The sequence below is a fragment of the Dermacentor albipictus genome, chromosome 5 (genome assembly GCF_038994185.2).
Source record: "Dermacentor albipictus isolate Rhodes 1998 colony chromosome 5, USDA_Dalb.pri_finalv2, whole genome shotgun sequence".
NCBI classification, from domain to species: domain Eukaryota; kingdom Metazoa; phylum Arthropoda; class Arachnida; order Ixodida; family Ixodidae; genus Dermacentor; species Dermacentor albipictus.
Genome location: NC_091825.1, coordinates 63,875,900 through 63,893,877, shown reverse-complemented (window position 1 = coordinate 63,893,877; position 17,978 = coordinate 63,875,900). Strand labels below are relative to the sequence as shown.

Below are 17,978 nucleotides of genomic sequence, written 5' to 3'. Positions count from 1 at the left end.
AATCTCCACATTCTAATAAAACATGCTCCATCGTTTCTCTAGCTTTACCGCAGCAAGCACACGCTTCTTCCTTCTTATATCTCTCTTCGAAATGTAATGCGCTCCCCTTTGAGTTATCATGAATTGTTTCTTTCCTGATTTCGTTTTTTCCTCTAAAGTAGTTACTCATGGTAGGTTTCTTTTCCATTGCCGTCACCCATGAGATTTTTCAGCCTTTCTGATTCTGCTTGACGTTCTTTGTTGCTGTGTTGCCCACCCTTCAGGCTGCGTACTTGCTGGTAAGCTTCCTAGTTCTTTTCCTCCACTGTGAATCAATTTTTCCTATACAGATACCTCAACGCTCTGCGAGCCCATTTACTTTCTTCCATATCCTTCAGTCGTTCTTCATAATCAATTTTACTGTGGGCTTCCCTCACTTCAAAACTAGTCCAGCCCATATCACCCTGCACAGCTTCATGTGTAGATGGACGGGTGGATGGATGTTATGAGCGTCCCCTTTGGAACGGGGTGATGAATTGCGTCACCAAGCTCTTGCTATTATACTGCCTAATATCCTACCTAGGTTAAACAAGAAAAAAAAAGAGACTATGAACCCCCACAACCAAATTTTCTGATGCCCTATTGCAAACTTTGCTTTTATACGTCTCCGTTTTTGGTCGTCTCCCTACTTTTTTTCTACCAATCCCGCAACCGCCTCTTACTAATCCATATTGCGGACATGCTTACTTTTCCACTGCTCTCGCTGAACCCAAGGGCTTCAAGGAGGCCAGCGGGGGGGGGGGGGGTGTCATATACCTCTGAAGACACACGGAACTTGTTGATATCCTCGCCTTCCTCGACTACACCCGGGAGGGGTGGGGGGGGGGGGGGGTGACAGGAGACCTATGGGCCCCGGGTTCCAGACGACCTAGCTACGCCACTGGTGGTGCCTAAATCGACCGCTGGGCAGACGTCTTCACGTTCTAATAAAACATGCTCCATAGTTTCCCTAGCTTTGCGGCAGCAAGCACATGCTTCTTCTTTCTTCTTATATCTCGCTTTATAGGTGTGGGTTCTAAGGCATCTCGATCTTGCTTCGAGAAGTAATGAGCTTCCCTTTGAGTTATCATAAATGGTTTCTTTCCTGATTTCGTTTTTTCCTCTTAAGTAGTTACTCATGGCAGGTTTCTTTTCCATTGCCGCCACCCATAAGTTTAATTCAGCTTCTCTGACTTTCCGGTTGACCTTTGTTGTTGTGTTGTCCACCTTACAGGCCGCATACGTGCTGGTAAGCTTCCTAGTTCTTTACCTCCACTGTGAATCAATGTTTTTCCTGCACAGATACCTGAACACTCTCCCAGCCCATTTACTTTCTTCCATATTCCTCAGCCGTTCTTCATACTCAATTTTACTGCGAGCTTCCCTCACTTCAAAACTAGTCCAGCCCATATCACCCTGCCCAGCTTCATTTGTAGTCTTCCCGTGAGCGCCCAGTGCGAGGCGTCCCACTGACCTTTGGTTCACATCAAGTCCTGATTGTACCCCTGATTTAAAGGGCCCCTGAAACGGTTCGGACAAATTTTGTAGACGCGTAGGGCACAGCTTAAGTAGAACATTCGCACCACAATTTAAGTTACCCCCCTCCCTAGCCGTGCTTTTCCTCCTCGACTCTTTCGCCGAGCGATCAGGGCTAAGCTCTGCCTTCACTGGTTCTGTGTCACGATGCGACGTCACATCGTCCACTTCCGGTTGTTTTAGAGCCAGCCCGCGAGGAACCTCTCCGCTAGCCACTTGACCGTCGACCCCAGGCGAGAGCTATCGAAGCAGCGTGCGTTGCAAGCATTCTGTCATAGCGCTGAATGTGTCTCGTATTTCGGTAATCACACACTACCTGAATATTTCGATGGAACGGTGGAGGCATAAACTCAAGCTGATGAAAGAACTTTAGCGTAGACGTACGTGAGCTGCCTGATCGGTCACCACGGTCCAGCCCCGTTTGTGCAGAGCTTAACCAGCCAAAGAAAGAGCTAATATTGCTCTAACCAAGTGTAAAACATTTTAAACATTTACAAAAACAACGTGTTATACACTCCTGCAAAAAATTTACACCAGCAGCAAAGAAGAATGCATTTTGTTACTGCTACTGTGTGTGGTTGAGCTCCATGCCACCAGGTGGCTGCACCGTGCAGACCATTCACATTTGCACTTCTGTTCATCCCATGAAACGACAAGCAAGGGGAGACGGCCAGGCCCTGTCCCCTTGCGCTTGCGTTTACCCTAATACCGGACTCGCGAAACGCTATTGCGTTAGTAATCTTCCGGTGTAAAGTGACGGCCGCAATCGCACAAATCCTGGCACCGATCGCATAGCGGCAGTCCGATGCGCTGCAGTCAGTCCACTCGACTACTGGCTTGCAGAGGGACACGATGTCGCAGCTTGACATTTTGCCAGTTGCTATGTTTGCAGTCCGCAACGCAACAAAGTCGAATCCACGACCTACTGTATAAGAGGGTCCCTTTTCAGGGTCCCTCTTATACGTTTCAGGGTCCCTTTAAAGGGACCCTGAAACACTTTTGACGATTTTCTACAAACGTACTGAGTCGTTAGAGTGGGTCCTTCTGATCATTAATTGACACATCTAAGTGCTTTGCGTAAAGCGTGCGCATGGTGGCGATACCGTCGTCAAATCATGTGACCAAGGTGGCCACGTGATTCGTGATGCCGGGCAGCCGGGCGAGCCGGGCATAGTCGCGTCGTCATGGCGTCGTCGCGTCACCGCACTCGCATTGTGCTGTGGTGTGTTTGCGGCTGTTCTGAATGTGCTGCCGCTGCCCTTTGCTACGTAAGTGTTGCAGTGTTTTGCTGTCAAGAAAACGACATTCTGTGATCAGTTTGGGTTGTGCGATATGTTTGTGTGGTTTTAATTTGGAAATCAGTAGTGTTTTCAATTGTTATGTCACCAAGGCGGCCATGTTATTCGTGAAGCCGGGCATAGTTGCGTTATCGCGCTCACATGGCACTATGGTCTGTTTGCGACTGTTCTGAATGTGCTGCCGCTGCCCTTTGTCATGTAAGTGTTGCAGTGCTTTGCTGTCAAGAAAACGACATTCTGTGATTAGTTTGGGTTGTGCGATGTGTTTGAACCGGGCATAATAGCGTTATCGCACTTGCATTGCGCTGTGGTATGATAGCGGCTGTTCTGAATGTGCTGTCGCTGCCCTTTGTCATGTAAGTGTTGCAGGGTTTTGCCGTCAAAAAAACGACGTTCTGTGATTAGTTTGGGTTGTGCGATCTGTTTGTGTAGTTTAATTTGGAAATCAGTAGTGTTTTCAATTGGAGGGCGCGGAGTGGAGGGCACTAATCAGCTCTTCAAGTTCATTGTCATGTTACGGGAGGCGCCTTTTCACTGAAGCTGTAATTAAGGTGTTAAGGGCAGTATAAGGACGAAAGTTACAGGGACGAAATCGTGCCTGTGTGTCCCTAGCGTCGGGATCGGCCGCTATGCGTGATCCTAACAAGAAAGCATTTTGCAGAATGGGAAGAAAGGCGGCAAAATTTCTGTCTGTGCGCACCTTGCCGATCTCCGCAATAGAGCCGTCATCGTGGTATTTTAGTCTCCCGTTAAGCTAGAGTGTTGCAGACAAGGGAAATGGTTCAAACAGGCTTTTTTTTTAATGATTCAGAACTAGTGCGGTATCCCAAAAGGTGAGGTCAAGTGCTCGCCTTATTTTCTTCCCTCGCGCTACAGCGTACTGACAGAATTTTGCGTGCACGATACCGCGCTTTTATCGTTTGCGCTTCAGGTTCTCGATTGTGTTTTCGCCCGCTTTACCCACGTGATGGGTATTTCATGGTATTACCGGATACCACATGTGTCCATATATTGTGTCCAATATATGAAACAGCCAAATTCGATTTCATTTGACGCCTCAAATGGTAGTAATGTATTGAGTCCCTTGTAGCTTTGTGCTTGTTATCAATTTTACTTTTTGGCGAATGGATACAGCATGTACGCTGCATAACTCGCTTGTGAATACTGCATACGTGAGTCGAGTATGCCCTTGGTATAAAATAACTTGTATGCTTTAGGTAGTACGATTGTTTGCAGTTTGGGACATGTGTCGGAACGTACGGTGTGCGCCCTTCGCGCTTTACGGCGGCCTGTCGAGTTCGTGCGGGTGCCATGTGTGCGCATGGAGTTCGCGAAGCGCTCTCGCAGTTTTTTTTATATATATACATGTGTTCTGTTCGCGCGCTTCGCACAACAGGGCATGTCGCAGTTCTTTGTCCTTATGCAACACATTTTCCTAGCGTACGTCTGTGCATTATTTGATACAGGTTTCACACGGGGCTCTTTTAGCCGCTATCCAGTCCGTTGCAAATCTAATTTCTCGGTCGTGATTGGCTCCTCTGCGCAAGCTACGAGAGTGAGCCAGTCGCATTGATAATTTCGATCCGGATCGAGCGTGATCGCGATCGATAGTGGTCGCGTGACACCGGTTTTACACACACACATAGGGAACACTTTAAGTTCAATGCTACTGAGTGAAGAGCAAGTGCATATATATGCCAGTGGTGGTATGTGGGCAAGTCTTTCTGGTGAAGCCAATACTTGTGCATTCAAAACATTTCAATTACCAGCGTAGTGCATCAATGTGTCTACTTCGACAAAATGGAGCACCAGTGCAGATATCTGAGCATACCTGTCCAGGGCAGGAAGTGTGTCTGCATTGAAACCACTACCAGCATGTCCAGCAGTTCTATTTCCAGCAGCGGTACTGCACAATAATCAGTAGGGTGCTCTCAAGCTGTTTATCTATGAAGCTCTGCCTGGACTGTGTGCCAAATATTTTTGGACGTGAAAGTGAGGGTGAATTGGTAAACATCAGTGGAACTGTGCCTGGACTTTGTGGCAAATGTTTTTGGATGTGAAAGTGTGAGTGAACTGGCAAAGAATTTGCTCTGGGCTACATGTATTAAACGTTTTTCTCATTCAGAGTGCTTTTTTTTTACTTTAGGAGACTGGAGATGTGCGCAAAGTGTGACATGTCAGTGTGCTAATTAATGTATTTGCTGGTTTGCAAATTATTCGTTGCAACTTTGTTTTTGCCAGAGAGGTACAACTTTGCTTCTTGTAAAGGGCTTTTTAGATAAAACACTTACTATTTATTATGACCATTGCTTCCTTTGTTACACAAATGCAGCTTCCAGTGCATTCCAGTTTATTTCCATGTTTATGTAAGTTTCTAATATGAGGCTTGCATATTCATTTCTCACGTTCTGGAGTGGCAAGATGCAGCATTACTGTCTTATCGTTCGCTGTACTACAGTAGTGTTCACTTGTTACACTGAATCCCCCGTTTAAGTATTCTGTACTAATTTCACTTTTTGCTTTTTTGTTGTATGGTTATTTTTTCTCGCCATTACCTTCTTTGATATATCCTGAAGGCAATATTTCCAATTTTGCATTGTTCCCATTTTTTTATTTCTGTCACAGGATTGTTTTATGATGGTATGTGGTGGTATTTCTTTTTATGCTCTTTTCAATCTTCTAGCTGATTGGTAACATTGCTTGGAGGCAGTTACCATCCGATTCATGCTCTTGCATTTTTCAGTCTACTTCTTCCATTCGCTCCGATGTCACTTCTGCATAACTCTAGTCCATCTAATAGCACGTGTACTTTACTATGATAAATTAGACACTTTAGTACACTCCAGGTTTTTCTGTTCATTTTTGTATGTGTACTTGGAATTTTGTTTATGTGCTAGTGAATGTTCACTTTCGAGTTCATTACGAATCCTTTCTGCGACTTTTGTCATTGTTGATGTACCTTTACTTCTATTTGCATTTCTCACACAGTTTGTTCGAATCTTGCATAAGCATTACATTTTAATAAAGTGTTTTTGCTTCGTCACAATGTTCTCATTTCATGCACTCTTGGCATGAAGGGCTTGGTCTGGCCACCTGCCAAGACGTGGCCATTTGTTCTTTGCAGGATGTCATTCCCATTGTGGTTGTAAGCATCGTCTCTTACTAAAGGCGGTATTAAGGATTTATTATTCCTAACAGGCTCATTTTTGTGCGACTTGGTAGAGGATGCGCCGGCCATGCGGGGAACAGTGCTTGGCACTGCGCCATGGCTCTTACATGTCAACACCGACGCTTCTACTCATCTGGGGCGCGATTGGAGATCGTTGTTCGAAACGCCCGATCAGTTTCACCTGACGCGATTGGCCTAGGCCGTACTAACGGGTGCGGCTGACGACGTCTGCGCGGCATAGGCCAGTCGCGTGAGGCGAAACTAAACGCGTGTTTTGAACAACGATGTCTGATCGCGCCCGTCACCCGCGAAAATTAGCTTCAGATGATCGTAAACCTTTCAAGACCGCTTCCAGACCAGCTTTTTGATAACGCCCTAAAAACGTTTAGAAATTGGTTACGAATAGTTTTGCCAAAGGGATTACTTGTGTCTTTCCCAATCCTATTTCTAGACCAGCTTTTCGAATACGTCTTGCAGACTTGTTCTAGATCGTCTCAAGAAAGTAATTAAGCCGGACATTAGCAGAGATATACGACGTTTTCCCGCCGAAGTTCTCTCATTCGTGTCTTCTTTAACCCGTTTTTATCGTCTTGGATAAACGCTACGAAAACGTTAGGTATCTCTTATTTTGTGCTACCTGGGACCTATTGTATCCCCATAGCGCTCTGTGCTTCATTATGGCTGCATTTCTCTTCCCCTTTACTGTTATGGTTTTTTCCTGTTTTTCCATATATCCATTGCCTTCGTTTATCCATATACCAAGGTATTTATATTCTGTTACCCGAGGTATTTCTTGGCCCTGTATCTCCACTGTCTGTTCACTGTTTTCATTGAATACCATAACACCTGATTTTCTAACACTAAACTTCAAGCCTAAATCGTTGCCTTCCTGTCCACAGATATCAGCCAGACGTTGCAAATCACTTTGCTTGTTAGCTAGCAACACAATGTCGTCCGCATAAAATAAACCTGGGAGTTGCTGCTCTATTACTGTACCCGCCTGCTTGTATGAGAGATTAAACCCGATATTACTTCCTTCTAGCGCCCTCTCCATATCCTCACCATGTACATCATAAACAACAGCGGGGATAAAGGGCACCCCTGCCTCAGTCTCTTATTTTTGTTGATATGAACTTTCTCCTCGCTTCTCATCCCTTCCCATTCAACGCAAACGGTATTTTCTAGGTAAATCTCTCTCAAAAGCTGTATACAATCGTTACCTAAGCCTTCCCCTTCCAGGATATCCCACAAAATGTTGTGGTCCACGTTGTCGATCGTAGGCTCCTGTAATGTCTAAAAAGGCCACATACAACGGTCTGCTTTCTGCTTTTGATATTTCAATACACTGAGTAAGAACAAACAATTAAGTTGTCATCCAAACGCCTACCTATTCTGAAGCCATTCTGAAGCTCTCCCAAAATGCCATTATTCTCTGTCCATGCTTGAAGCTTTAATTTGATTGCCTGCATTGCTAGCCTGTATATTACCGTTGTAATGGTCAACGGTCTATACGAGTGAATTCTGTCTTTCTCCCCCTTTCCGTTATAAATCAAATTCGTTCGACTTTGTCGCCAACTGTCTGGTATTCGTCTATCTTTTAAAGTTCTTTCCACTGCTTTCACCAGAGCTTCCTTACTTTTTGGTCCTAGTTCATTTTTATCAGCGTAATGGGAACCTCGTCTAGCCCTGTGGCTGTACGCTTAGGAATTTTCTCTTCCGCTTTCTTCCAGTTTAAATTTGTTAGCACCAGCTGCTTTCCCCCTTGGGTCTCTTTCATGCTCTTTTTTTCAACAAGTATAACCTCGTCATTGCCTTGGAAAGATTCGGCTGTTGCTTTTGCTCGCGAAAAAGCGAGCCGTACAAAGCCAAGACACCAGCCGCGCCGAACAGGCTAGATCGGAAATAAAAGCCATGCTTACCGAACTACAAAGTGCAATCGGCACTCTGTCTTCCGCCATATCCGGCCTCACAACCAGGGTGGTCAAGCTCGAAGAATGTGCGATGTGGGCACCGTCTCTGTCGCAGTCACCACAGCCAAACATGGGAACTCATAATATAAATCCCGTAATCTCAGATGTTCCCATGGTGGCACCGCCCCCCGTGCACCGCTCCAGTTTTTCAACAGCTTCTTCTTCAAGACTCCAGGATGGCCAGACACGATAAAGAGTTATTGGTCTGGCAGTGGAACTGCAGAGGTATAGCCGGGAAAAAACCTGTCCTACAACAATACGTAAGAAACATCCAACCCAAACCCGATGTGATAATGCTTCAAGAAACCGTGGGCGCGTCGGCCAACATCCCGGGCTACCACGCCTTCGTCCCTAAATTCCAAAACGATAGGGGCATTGCCACACTAATCAGAAAGGGTCTAGTACCCATTGAACATGAGATTACAGGCCCGCAGGCCGAGCATATAATGATAGAAATTATTCCTAACAGAACGCAAAAGAATAGCATCTTCATATTGAACATATACAGTAGCCCATCCAAAAGACGGCAGCGTTTTCTCTCCCTGCTCAAAAAGGCAGCCGAGCTCGCCGGCCTGAACCCGCTAATAGTGGGTGGGGATTTCAACGCGCCGTGCCATGCCTGGGGATACGGCCACACCACAACCAAGGGCAAACAGTTATGGCAGGACTCGCAAGACTTGGGATACACGATCATCACGGATTCCAGCGCCCCAACGCGTATGGGCAATTCGGTTGCAAGAGATACCACACCGGACTTAACAATGGTCAAAAACATCGAGAGGGCTACCTGGAGAAACACCCTAGAAGACCTAGGTAGCGACCACATGATCATCGAGATCACGATCCCCCGAGCGGGAACCACCCTCCCAGTCAAAAGCTTCAAATGGACAGACTGGGACAAGTTTCGCAAGCACCGGGATATCCGGCAAGACGACGAGCCAATCGGTGACATTGACAGATGGATCGCAGACTTGACCAGGGATGTCGGGGAGGCCACGCAAACCATCACTCCCGATTTCCTGACGGAGAAGATGGACAGTCGCCTCGCCCACCTCTGGGAAGCCAAGAAATCCATAAAAACCCGATGGCAAGGCCAGCGGTTCAATCGAAAGCTGAGAAAAAAGATAGCCGACTTAAACAAACAAATCGAAGAGCACTGCAACACCTTGAGCAAGCAACAGTGGGACGAAGTCTGCAATGCCGCGGATGGCCAACTCCACAACGGAAATACGTGGCGACTGCTGAGGCACCTACTGGGCGAAACCCAGTGCAAATCCAAGCAAAGAGCCGACATGCAGAGACTTCTGCACAAAGAAAAAGGGGCGGCGAGCGAGAAGCAAATCGTCATGAAACTCTGCGACAAATACCTCCAGCAACGACCGACGGTCGAGCACGGCCGGTACACTGGCAGTCCTTGTCCCAAGTTAGATGAAGACTTCAGTGAGGCGGAAATCAGAACGGCACTCCAAGGACTCAACAGCAAGTCAGCCCCAGGACCGGACAGGGTTAACAACAAAACGCTCAAAAACCTGGACGACAAATCTGTTACCAAACTCACGGGCTATATGAACAAGTGCTGGAGAGAAGGCCGCATCCCGGAGCAGTGGAAGAGGTCCAAGGCTATCCTCATACCCAAGCACGGAAAGCCATTGAGTTTGGAGAACCTACGCCCAATCTCTCTCACGTCGTGCGTGGGTAAGGTCTTGGAACACGCCTTCCTGAACCGTATCAACAGCCATCTAGAAGAGACGGAAGCCTACCCCCACACCATGATAGGCTTCCGATCCCGCCTGTCCACGCAGGACGTCATGTTACAACTAAAGAACCAGATCCTCGACGACAACACAAGAAACACCAGAGCCATCCTAGGACTAGACCTGGAGAAAGCATTCGACAACGTCGCTCACGAGTCGATCCTTAAACAAGTGTCTAATCTGAACCTGGGGGAAAGGTCCTACAACTACGTGAGGGACTTTCTGAACGATCGCAAAGCCACCCTCACGGTTGGCGACCTCGAGTCCGAAGAACGAGCCCAGGGAAGTGCAGGTACCCCCCAGGGCTCAGTTATATCTCCGCTCCTTTTCAACTTAGTCATGCTGGGTCTCCCCAGCAAACTACGCGAAATCGAAGGAATCCACCACGCTATATATGCAGACGATATAACGATATGGGCAGACCGCGGCAGTGATGGGCAAATTGAACACGCACTACAAACGGCCATTAACAAAGTGGAAGAGTACCTCCAAGGAACGGGCCTCAAATGCTCCCCGAGCAAGTCCGAACTACTCCTTTACCGGCCCACGCGCAGAGGCATGCCACCAAAGAGCTACACAGGACCCCGGGAGTACGAGGAAATCCGCCTGTACACCCAAGACGGAAACGCAATCCCCAAAGTGAACAAGATCAAAATCCTCGGAATGATCATTGAGGCCAACGGAGCTAACGGCGAAACCGTGAGGAAGATCGCAGGCAAAGTCATCAGCGCCACGAGACTCATAAAGAGAATAACCAATAGACACGCGGGCATGAAGGAAGACAACGTCATTCGGCTGATCCACTCATTCGTTGTCAGCCACATCGCCTATGTAGCCGCCTACCACAACTGGTACGTCGCGGAAAAGAACAAGATTAACACGCTCATAAGGAAAACGTACAAGATAGCCCTGGGCCTACCGGAATCGACGAGCACCGAGCTCCTGACTCAGCTGGGCATATACAACACCATAGAAGAAATAGCCGAAGCACAACGCATCTCGCAGCTCGAACGCCTGTCGACCACCACGACGGGAAGACACATTATGAACACGCTCGGCATAACGTACCACAACCAGCACGGCCAGAAAATGCAAATCCCCAACAAAATCAGAGAGACCATTACGGTGGTAACCATCCCAAGAAACGTGCACCCCGATTACAACCGAGGTAGACGAAAGGCAAGAGCCGAGGCTCTGCTCCGTTCATTCGGCAGGGACAGAAACGCGCGCTTTGTTGACGCAGCCGAATATGCGAACGGCCAAACATACGCCGCCGTAGTCATAGACGCAGAATCAAAAATCAGAACCACATGTAGTGTATACACCAAACACTCAGAAATAGCGGAGGAAGTAGCGATTGCGCTAGCCCTCACAGAACAGGAATGCGAAGTCGTACTAAGTGACTCACAAACGGCAGTAAAGAATTATGCCAAAGGTCGAATTTCCAAGGAAGCCATGTCCATTCTGGCCAAAGCGGGCAGATCCAAAACCGCGAGCTCGAGGATCATATGGTTCCCCGCGCACGTCACCACGGAAGGCGACGCGCTCCCGAACCTAAACGAGACGGCGCACCGGACGGCGCGAGACATGACCCGCCGCGCCGAACAGGGCAACGCCTCTCGTACGATAGCGAACGCTTCTCGAGGAGAACGGGACAGGCTCACAAGATACAACGACATCACCAGTGCATATTTGAACGCCAGAAGGATATACCCCCCGCCGAGTCCCAAATTGAACAGGAGGCAGGCCGTCGCCTGGCGACAACTCCAGACAAACACGTTCCCTAATCCATTCCGTCTCAAACGCATCTTCCCAGATAAGCATCAGGACGACACGTGCAAATTGTGCCAGGAAGGACCAGCAACACTCAAACACATGCTGTGGGAGTGCAATGTAGTTATAGGAGGGATGGCAGTTACTCCGGAGACCCTGTCGTCGAGGTGGGCCGCCGCTCTGCGCAGCTCAGACCTCGGAATCCAGACGTGGGCAGTCCAGCAAGCCCGTGAGGCGGCGTTGAGGCAGGGCCTTGACGTTCCTCCATGGGAGACCTGAGCCCGGGTCGCGTTAAACCTTGCCGGACGTACAAGAAAGTTGTATCCATCCATCCATCCTTGCTTTTCGGATGTAATTTATTGCCGCTTCTCCTTCGAGTCTGTTTTCATCTTCGTCTAGGATATGTTGTTGTATTGTTGTTGACTTCCTGCCTAATAATTTTATGTGGTTCCAAAATATTCTAGGTGCGGCCTTCTGTTTCTCACGTATTTCTGACAACCACTTTAGCCGCATTGAGCGGCCCTAGCAGAAAAATTACAAATTAAAGTACATGACAAGACTACAGTAGCTCCACTTGCGCCTTTCATGCTGGAAAACGTCGCAGTTGATCTTTCGCCCTCTGTGGCGATCGCTGGAACTTGAGAGTGTGCAGGACCCGAGCCTGGGGAGGTGTTGGCTTGGGTACGCGGTGTTGATGCACTCCGTAGCGTGCATCAACGTGTATAGGCGCGCATAGCATCATTCATACAAAATAGGGTCATCCAGTATTTTTCGAAACAAATGAGCGATGCAACCGGTAGAAATGCTTCGTCTGCCCGAGCAGAGGCTCAGCGCCGCCGCCGTCAGAATCCCGAGGTGCGCGCCGCCGAAGCAGAAGCTAAGCGCCGTCGCCGAGATGCTATGCGAGCCGCCGAAGCAGAAGCTTATCGCCGCCGCAGTCAAGAGGACCCTGCATTCCGAGCCGCCAAAGCAGAAGCTCAACGCCGCCGACGCCAGAATCCAGAGGTGCGCGCCGCTGAAGCAGAAGCTAAGCGCCGTCGCCGAGATGACCCGGAAGTGCGCGCCGCCGAAGCAGAAGCTTATCGCCGCCGCCGCCAAGAGAACCCCGCAGTTCGCGTCGCGAAAACAGAGGCTCAGCGCCGCCGACGTCAGAATCCAAAGGTGCGCGCTGCTGAAGCTGAAGCCAGACGCAAAACAAGGCTGGCAAAGCGACAGAGTGCAACAAAAACGTTCAAGCGGCGGTCTAGAGGCAATCGGTTTATGACGGGGTGTTCAGCGTGTGATGGGCTCTGGCTCCGAAGTGACCTGAAACCGCTACCGGATAGTTGCCTTGAGACGCTACAGCAGGCATTTCCCAACTTGGACCTGGGCCAATTCAGGCTATGTTCGACGTGCATGCTATCAGTGCGGAAGGGTGATATTCCTTTATCTTCCCACAACCAACGGTTACAAATATCCCCCAAAGCCATCGCACCACCCACAACGCAATGCGGTGAGTGAAAGAACATCCCATTCCTATCCTTCATAGCTCGTCCCACTGCTGTGACCTCGTGTTTGAGTACCATATTGGTGCAGCATGTTGTATAAACCCATCTCTCTGACCATAAGGCCTTCATGACCATCAAGGACTTGGAGAGGGCTGTGTCCTGAAGAAATTAGGAGTTGTGTGATAAATACAATGGTCTGTAACTGTACGCACATACATGACTCTCTCAAACTCCTTGCCTCAATATACCACAAAATGAAAACATGTACAGAGCTGCGCTCAAATTTCACTTTAGAATTAATAGCATAATCTTTTGGTGAATTTTTTTCAATGAAACCTTTCTCGTGTCATTGGACATACGCTTTAGTGTGATAATTGATTTGCTCCGTCATTAAGATTATGTGCTCTTGGGTTTTCTTAATCTAGGGAATATGTCGCTTGTGCGAAGTTGAAGCTGGTCATTGCTTGAATCTTCAGACAAGAAATTTGAAAGCAGTGAACCTAGTCGTACTATATTATCAGCTTATTTTTGTGTCTACTGCAGGACGAAGGCCTCTCCCAGCGATCTCCATTTATCCACCTTCTGCTAGCCAATTCCAAGTTCTGCATACAAATTTACAAATTTAATCGCCTCGCCTCATTTATTGCCGTCCTTTAGGGCACATTCACACTGGCGGCTTGAGGAGGTCGCGCGACCGTTTGCGACTCGCAATCAAAAAGCGACCGAAGGCGACTGATGTTCACACCGGCAAGCCCGGCTGAGCGCGACCCGCAGTCGCAATCCCGGAGATTATCGTTCTCAGCGAGAACTCTCGGAATCTACGCGGAATTTGAATGCGACGCCGGAGGAGGCCGGATGTAGACACACGAAAGATCACTTCCGGTGCGCCGCTGATTGATTTATCAGTTTTGCGACCACGGTCGCGCGACTGAAAAATCGCGCAGAGAGCGACTCGCCCAAAATGGTCGCTTTTCGAGAAAGGCGACCGTTTGCGACCATTTGCGACTGGTCGCAAAGCGACCAACTTGGTCGCGCGACCTCCTCAAGTCGCCGGTGTGAATGTGCCCTTACTACCCATCTTTTCCTGTGGCACCCATTCTGTGACTCTAAAGCCCAGAATACATGGAGCGTTTTTGAGGCGATTTTCACCTCACGGCGCCAATTTGACGCCTGGCGTCGAGAAAAATGCCCGCCGCCGCCGATCAGGACCCGCTAGATTTTGACGCGGCGCGCACGCGTCTGACACTACCGGAAGTGCCTGTCGGAGTCACTTCCCTCTGTATTCGGCGGGAGCGGCCAGCCGTCTCACCGTTCCTTGCCGTCCCTTGAACACTTCGCGCGTGTGTGCTGAAACTCTGCGCAATCCGCACAAGGTCGCCAGACGAAACATTTCCGGCCAACTTTCTCCGCTGAACATCCACAAAGATATTGATACAATACTAAACATACCTGGTAATGTGTATAGACATATTAGTGGGGTATTTATTGCATAATTTATTAATTATAACAAGCAAACAACATATAAGCATTGTTCGTTCATTTAGTGGTAGCCAAAACATTTTTGCCTTGTCTGGCCACACTGCGGCGGCGTTCGTCGCTCGTACGCCTCAAGTAGCCTGGCCGGCGTCCCGCCAGCGCGTTTCTTTTTTTTTTGGCGCGCGATAATCGCAGGAGAAAAACGCCCCGTGTAGCCCCCGCTTAATGGTCTATCGGTTATCTGCCCTATGCATTACATGGCCTGCCTAGCTCCATTTTTTTGTCAACTAAAATATCGGCTATTGCCATTTGCTCTTTCTCAGTTAAGGCCCTCAATCATTTGTTCCAACTCTTCCCCACTGTTGCTGAACACGACAAAGTCGTCTGCAAACTGAAGGTTGTTGAGATATTGTTGAGATATTTTGAAAAGGCTGTTGAGATATGTTAGGCTAGGGCTGAAGGCAAGCTCCAGATTGCAAGTTCAAATCCTCGTCCAGTACATTTTTCAGGCTTGGGGTTGTGCCTGATGCTGGCAAAAAATGTGAAGAGCCGGGGCTATATAGTAGTCTAGGTGCAATCAAATTATGAAGGGCCACTGAGCTTAAACAAACACGCTCCCTGACTAGAACAGGAATTGGCCTCCCTGGTGCAATATTAGGCCACTACCTCCCTCATGACTCTTGAGTTGTACGCTATAGGCTTCACTATCCCTCTCTTTCTGAGCTCGCCAGGTGCTCTCCGATCATCATGCTTACACAAACAATTCTTTCTAAAATGGGAATGTGTAACGTGGACAGCTAGACAAGGAAACCACAATTGTGGACTGTTTCCAATGTCATCCACAGCATACAGAATGTCGTGATGACATGGTTTTTTTCTTTCGGCAGAGGCTGAATAGACGCTTATCGAATACATCATCATCATAGAGTGTAAACTTAATTCCTGCAGCGCAAGTACCTATAAATGTAAATGAAATTGGTTTCATTTCTTACAGTGAACTCCAGACTTTGTGGTGTCTAGAGAACATGTTACCGGGGGTATCTTCCCTCGTGACTGCTCCCTACATCGACTTTACCGATGTGGCATGATTTTCCCCCAAGATTATGCTTGCTCCAAACTCTCGCCTATAATTTCAGCCGATGCCAGTACTATATTTCTCCTACTCAAAATTACTGACATTTGTCTTTTATGTGGCATGAAGAGTCTTTATGCTGTCTTTCTTATGATAGGCTCAACTCGAAGCAAACCACATACAAGGGTATGGAAAATGAGGGCTACAATCCCGTGTCTCCTTTTGTATGTATGGTGGTTACTTCGCCCAAAACATATTGGAAAAACATGCACCAACTAGCCAACCTGCAACTTCCGATCAAGCATATTGTTTTCATCGTCCTGACAGTGCAAGCTACAACCATGTTCAATACAGTGAGAACGACGACAGTGATAATGAAAATGACAACAATACAGTGCCGGATTCAGGAGCTATGAGGCATTGTTTTGAAATATATGACGCCGATTGATTTGTTTCAATTATATAAGAAAAAAAAGTGCTGACAATGCCAAATTACGCTGATGCTGTACGATTCAATGCCCCGAGTAAGCCTTGATTGTACTACTGATTGGGTTTTGCTGCGAAGGAGCCTTTTGGAAGCTAGTGAACGGGATTGAAAGCATAGAAATCATCTAGTATTACAACCTTCACATGTGCAGTTGTCACAACGTGCACATGCTACTGTTGTAAACGTATTTGAGCTCTGTGCCACCAGGTGGCTGCACCATGCAGACCATTCACATTTGTGCTTCTGCTCATCCCATGAAACAGCAGGGTTAAACGGCCAGGCCCTGTCCCCTGGTGCTTGCGTTTACCTGAATACCGGACTCCCGAAACGTTATCGCGGTAGTAATCCTGTGGTGTAAAGTGACGGTCGCAAACTCGCAAATCCTGGCACCGATCGGATAGTGACAGCCAGATGCAGTGCAACGAGTCCGCTTGTCTGCTGCCTTGCAGAGGGACATGATGTCGCAGCTTGACGTATTAACGACGCAACAAAGTCGAATCATGGTGCTCGCGAAGACTGAGACCGACTCTGACTGCGGAGCTCTCGTCAAAATGAGGCAGATTGTAACACAAGCAGACGACGCGTGCTGTGTGCCGGAAGTGCTCAAGTATAGAGAGAAATTGTTCTTGTGCATTCTCTTTTTGTTACTTTCCTTTTATAGGAACAAATTAACTAACATTCCGACTGTTATGAACAACATTTGTTTGCCATAAAGTTGGAAATATTATTGATGACACGCCTTGGGCAGCCAACTGGATAGCTTTATCTTTATTTATTTAGTCTGTTCATATTAGCTCAAAGGACCTGCTACAGTAAGCAAGCCTAAACTGTGAAAGCGATCTATCTATACAATGTGGCATATCCAACAGAGTAATTTCTAGAATTATTTTCACAAATATTGTAACTGGAGTATGCAGTGAAGTGGGGAGGCTGCAATTTTATAAAAGCAACGCCTTGCTTCACTGGTACTTTGCGTCGCTGAATTCGAGGAACGTTCTGTTGTAAAAAAAAAGTGATCTTGACTCGTTGCTGTTTCATTGCTTACGAATAATTGCATGTTACCTTCTTTTGCATGCTTTCTGTAGAGGCCAGTCCAGGAGAATTGGGGCGAAAGGACAAGAGCGAACAGCGACAGTCCCTGGGGCAATGGGTTGTCGCCGAGGACTGCTCATGGCGAAAGACGCGGGTAAGTTTGACGTGGCTGTTTTAAAAGATCCCAGCACTATATGCTACCAGTGCCTGGCACTGCCTGATGCAATGGTGCTGTAGATACAGGCAGGGCAAACTTATGTTGGATCTGTGAGCATATACCAAACCTCATTTTTATATGCTTTAGTGAAGCAAGCACCTTCTGTTGGGACACTAGATTGTGCATGTGCATCCTCTCATGCTTGTGTATCTGCCCATACACCCACTTTTTGACAGCTGGCTCTCGGAATCATGATGATTGCAGATGATTACGTTTGGAGGCGGTGTCTGTTTCAGCCATTGTGACATGTGACAATGCATTGTACAGCAATCAGCAATTGAAATGCGCTATTAGGGACGTGTGGCTGCCTGACACTTTTTCTTTCACCAGTAGGTGCTGTGGACACCGAGCTGGTGCATTTTTGTACCGCATGAAAGCAAGTGTATTTGTGATGCATTGTGACATGCTCTCAGCCCCTCAGCGATCAGACAGTGCACACTGGTAACGCAAGAAGTGCTGGCCACCATGTAGTCCAAGTAATGCGTTTCAGTCACTGAGCACTGTACACTGTGCCAGCCACATAGTGCAGCACTCCCCTAGCAAAATGTTTTGCAATCATTGTGATTCCAACAGCAGGCTGTCAAATTGTGGGTGTGTGGATAGGCACACAAGTTTTATGAGTCCCACAAAAGTTCTTGTGTTCTTTTCACAAAAAAGAGAGGCCTGGTTCCAGATCCTTACATAGAACT

At 47.8% G+C, this 17,978-nt stretch overlaps 1 protein-coding gene across 4 annotated transcripts in view; it reads left to right on the top strand.

Moving 5' to 3' along the window:
* Positions 1–12,166: 12,166 nt before the first annotated feature.
* The window catches only part of LOC135911730 (uncharacterized), a 33,499-nt gene continuing 27,687 nt past the window's right edge, over positions 12,167–17,978 (top strand). For 3 of the 4 annotated variants that reach the window (XM_070538427.1, XM_070538426.1, XM_065444079.2), the window contains exons 1-2: positions 12,167–13,010; positions 17,126–17,226. In XM_070538427.1, coding sequence (XP_070394528.1) covers positions 12,299–13,010; positions 17,126–17,226 — 813 coding nt within the window. In that variant the 5' untranslated portion in view covers positions 12,167–12,298. The remainder of the gene's footprint in view (positions 13,011–17,125; positions 17,227–17,978) is intronic. The other variant, XM_070538425.1, reaches the window with a different exon arrangement.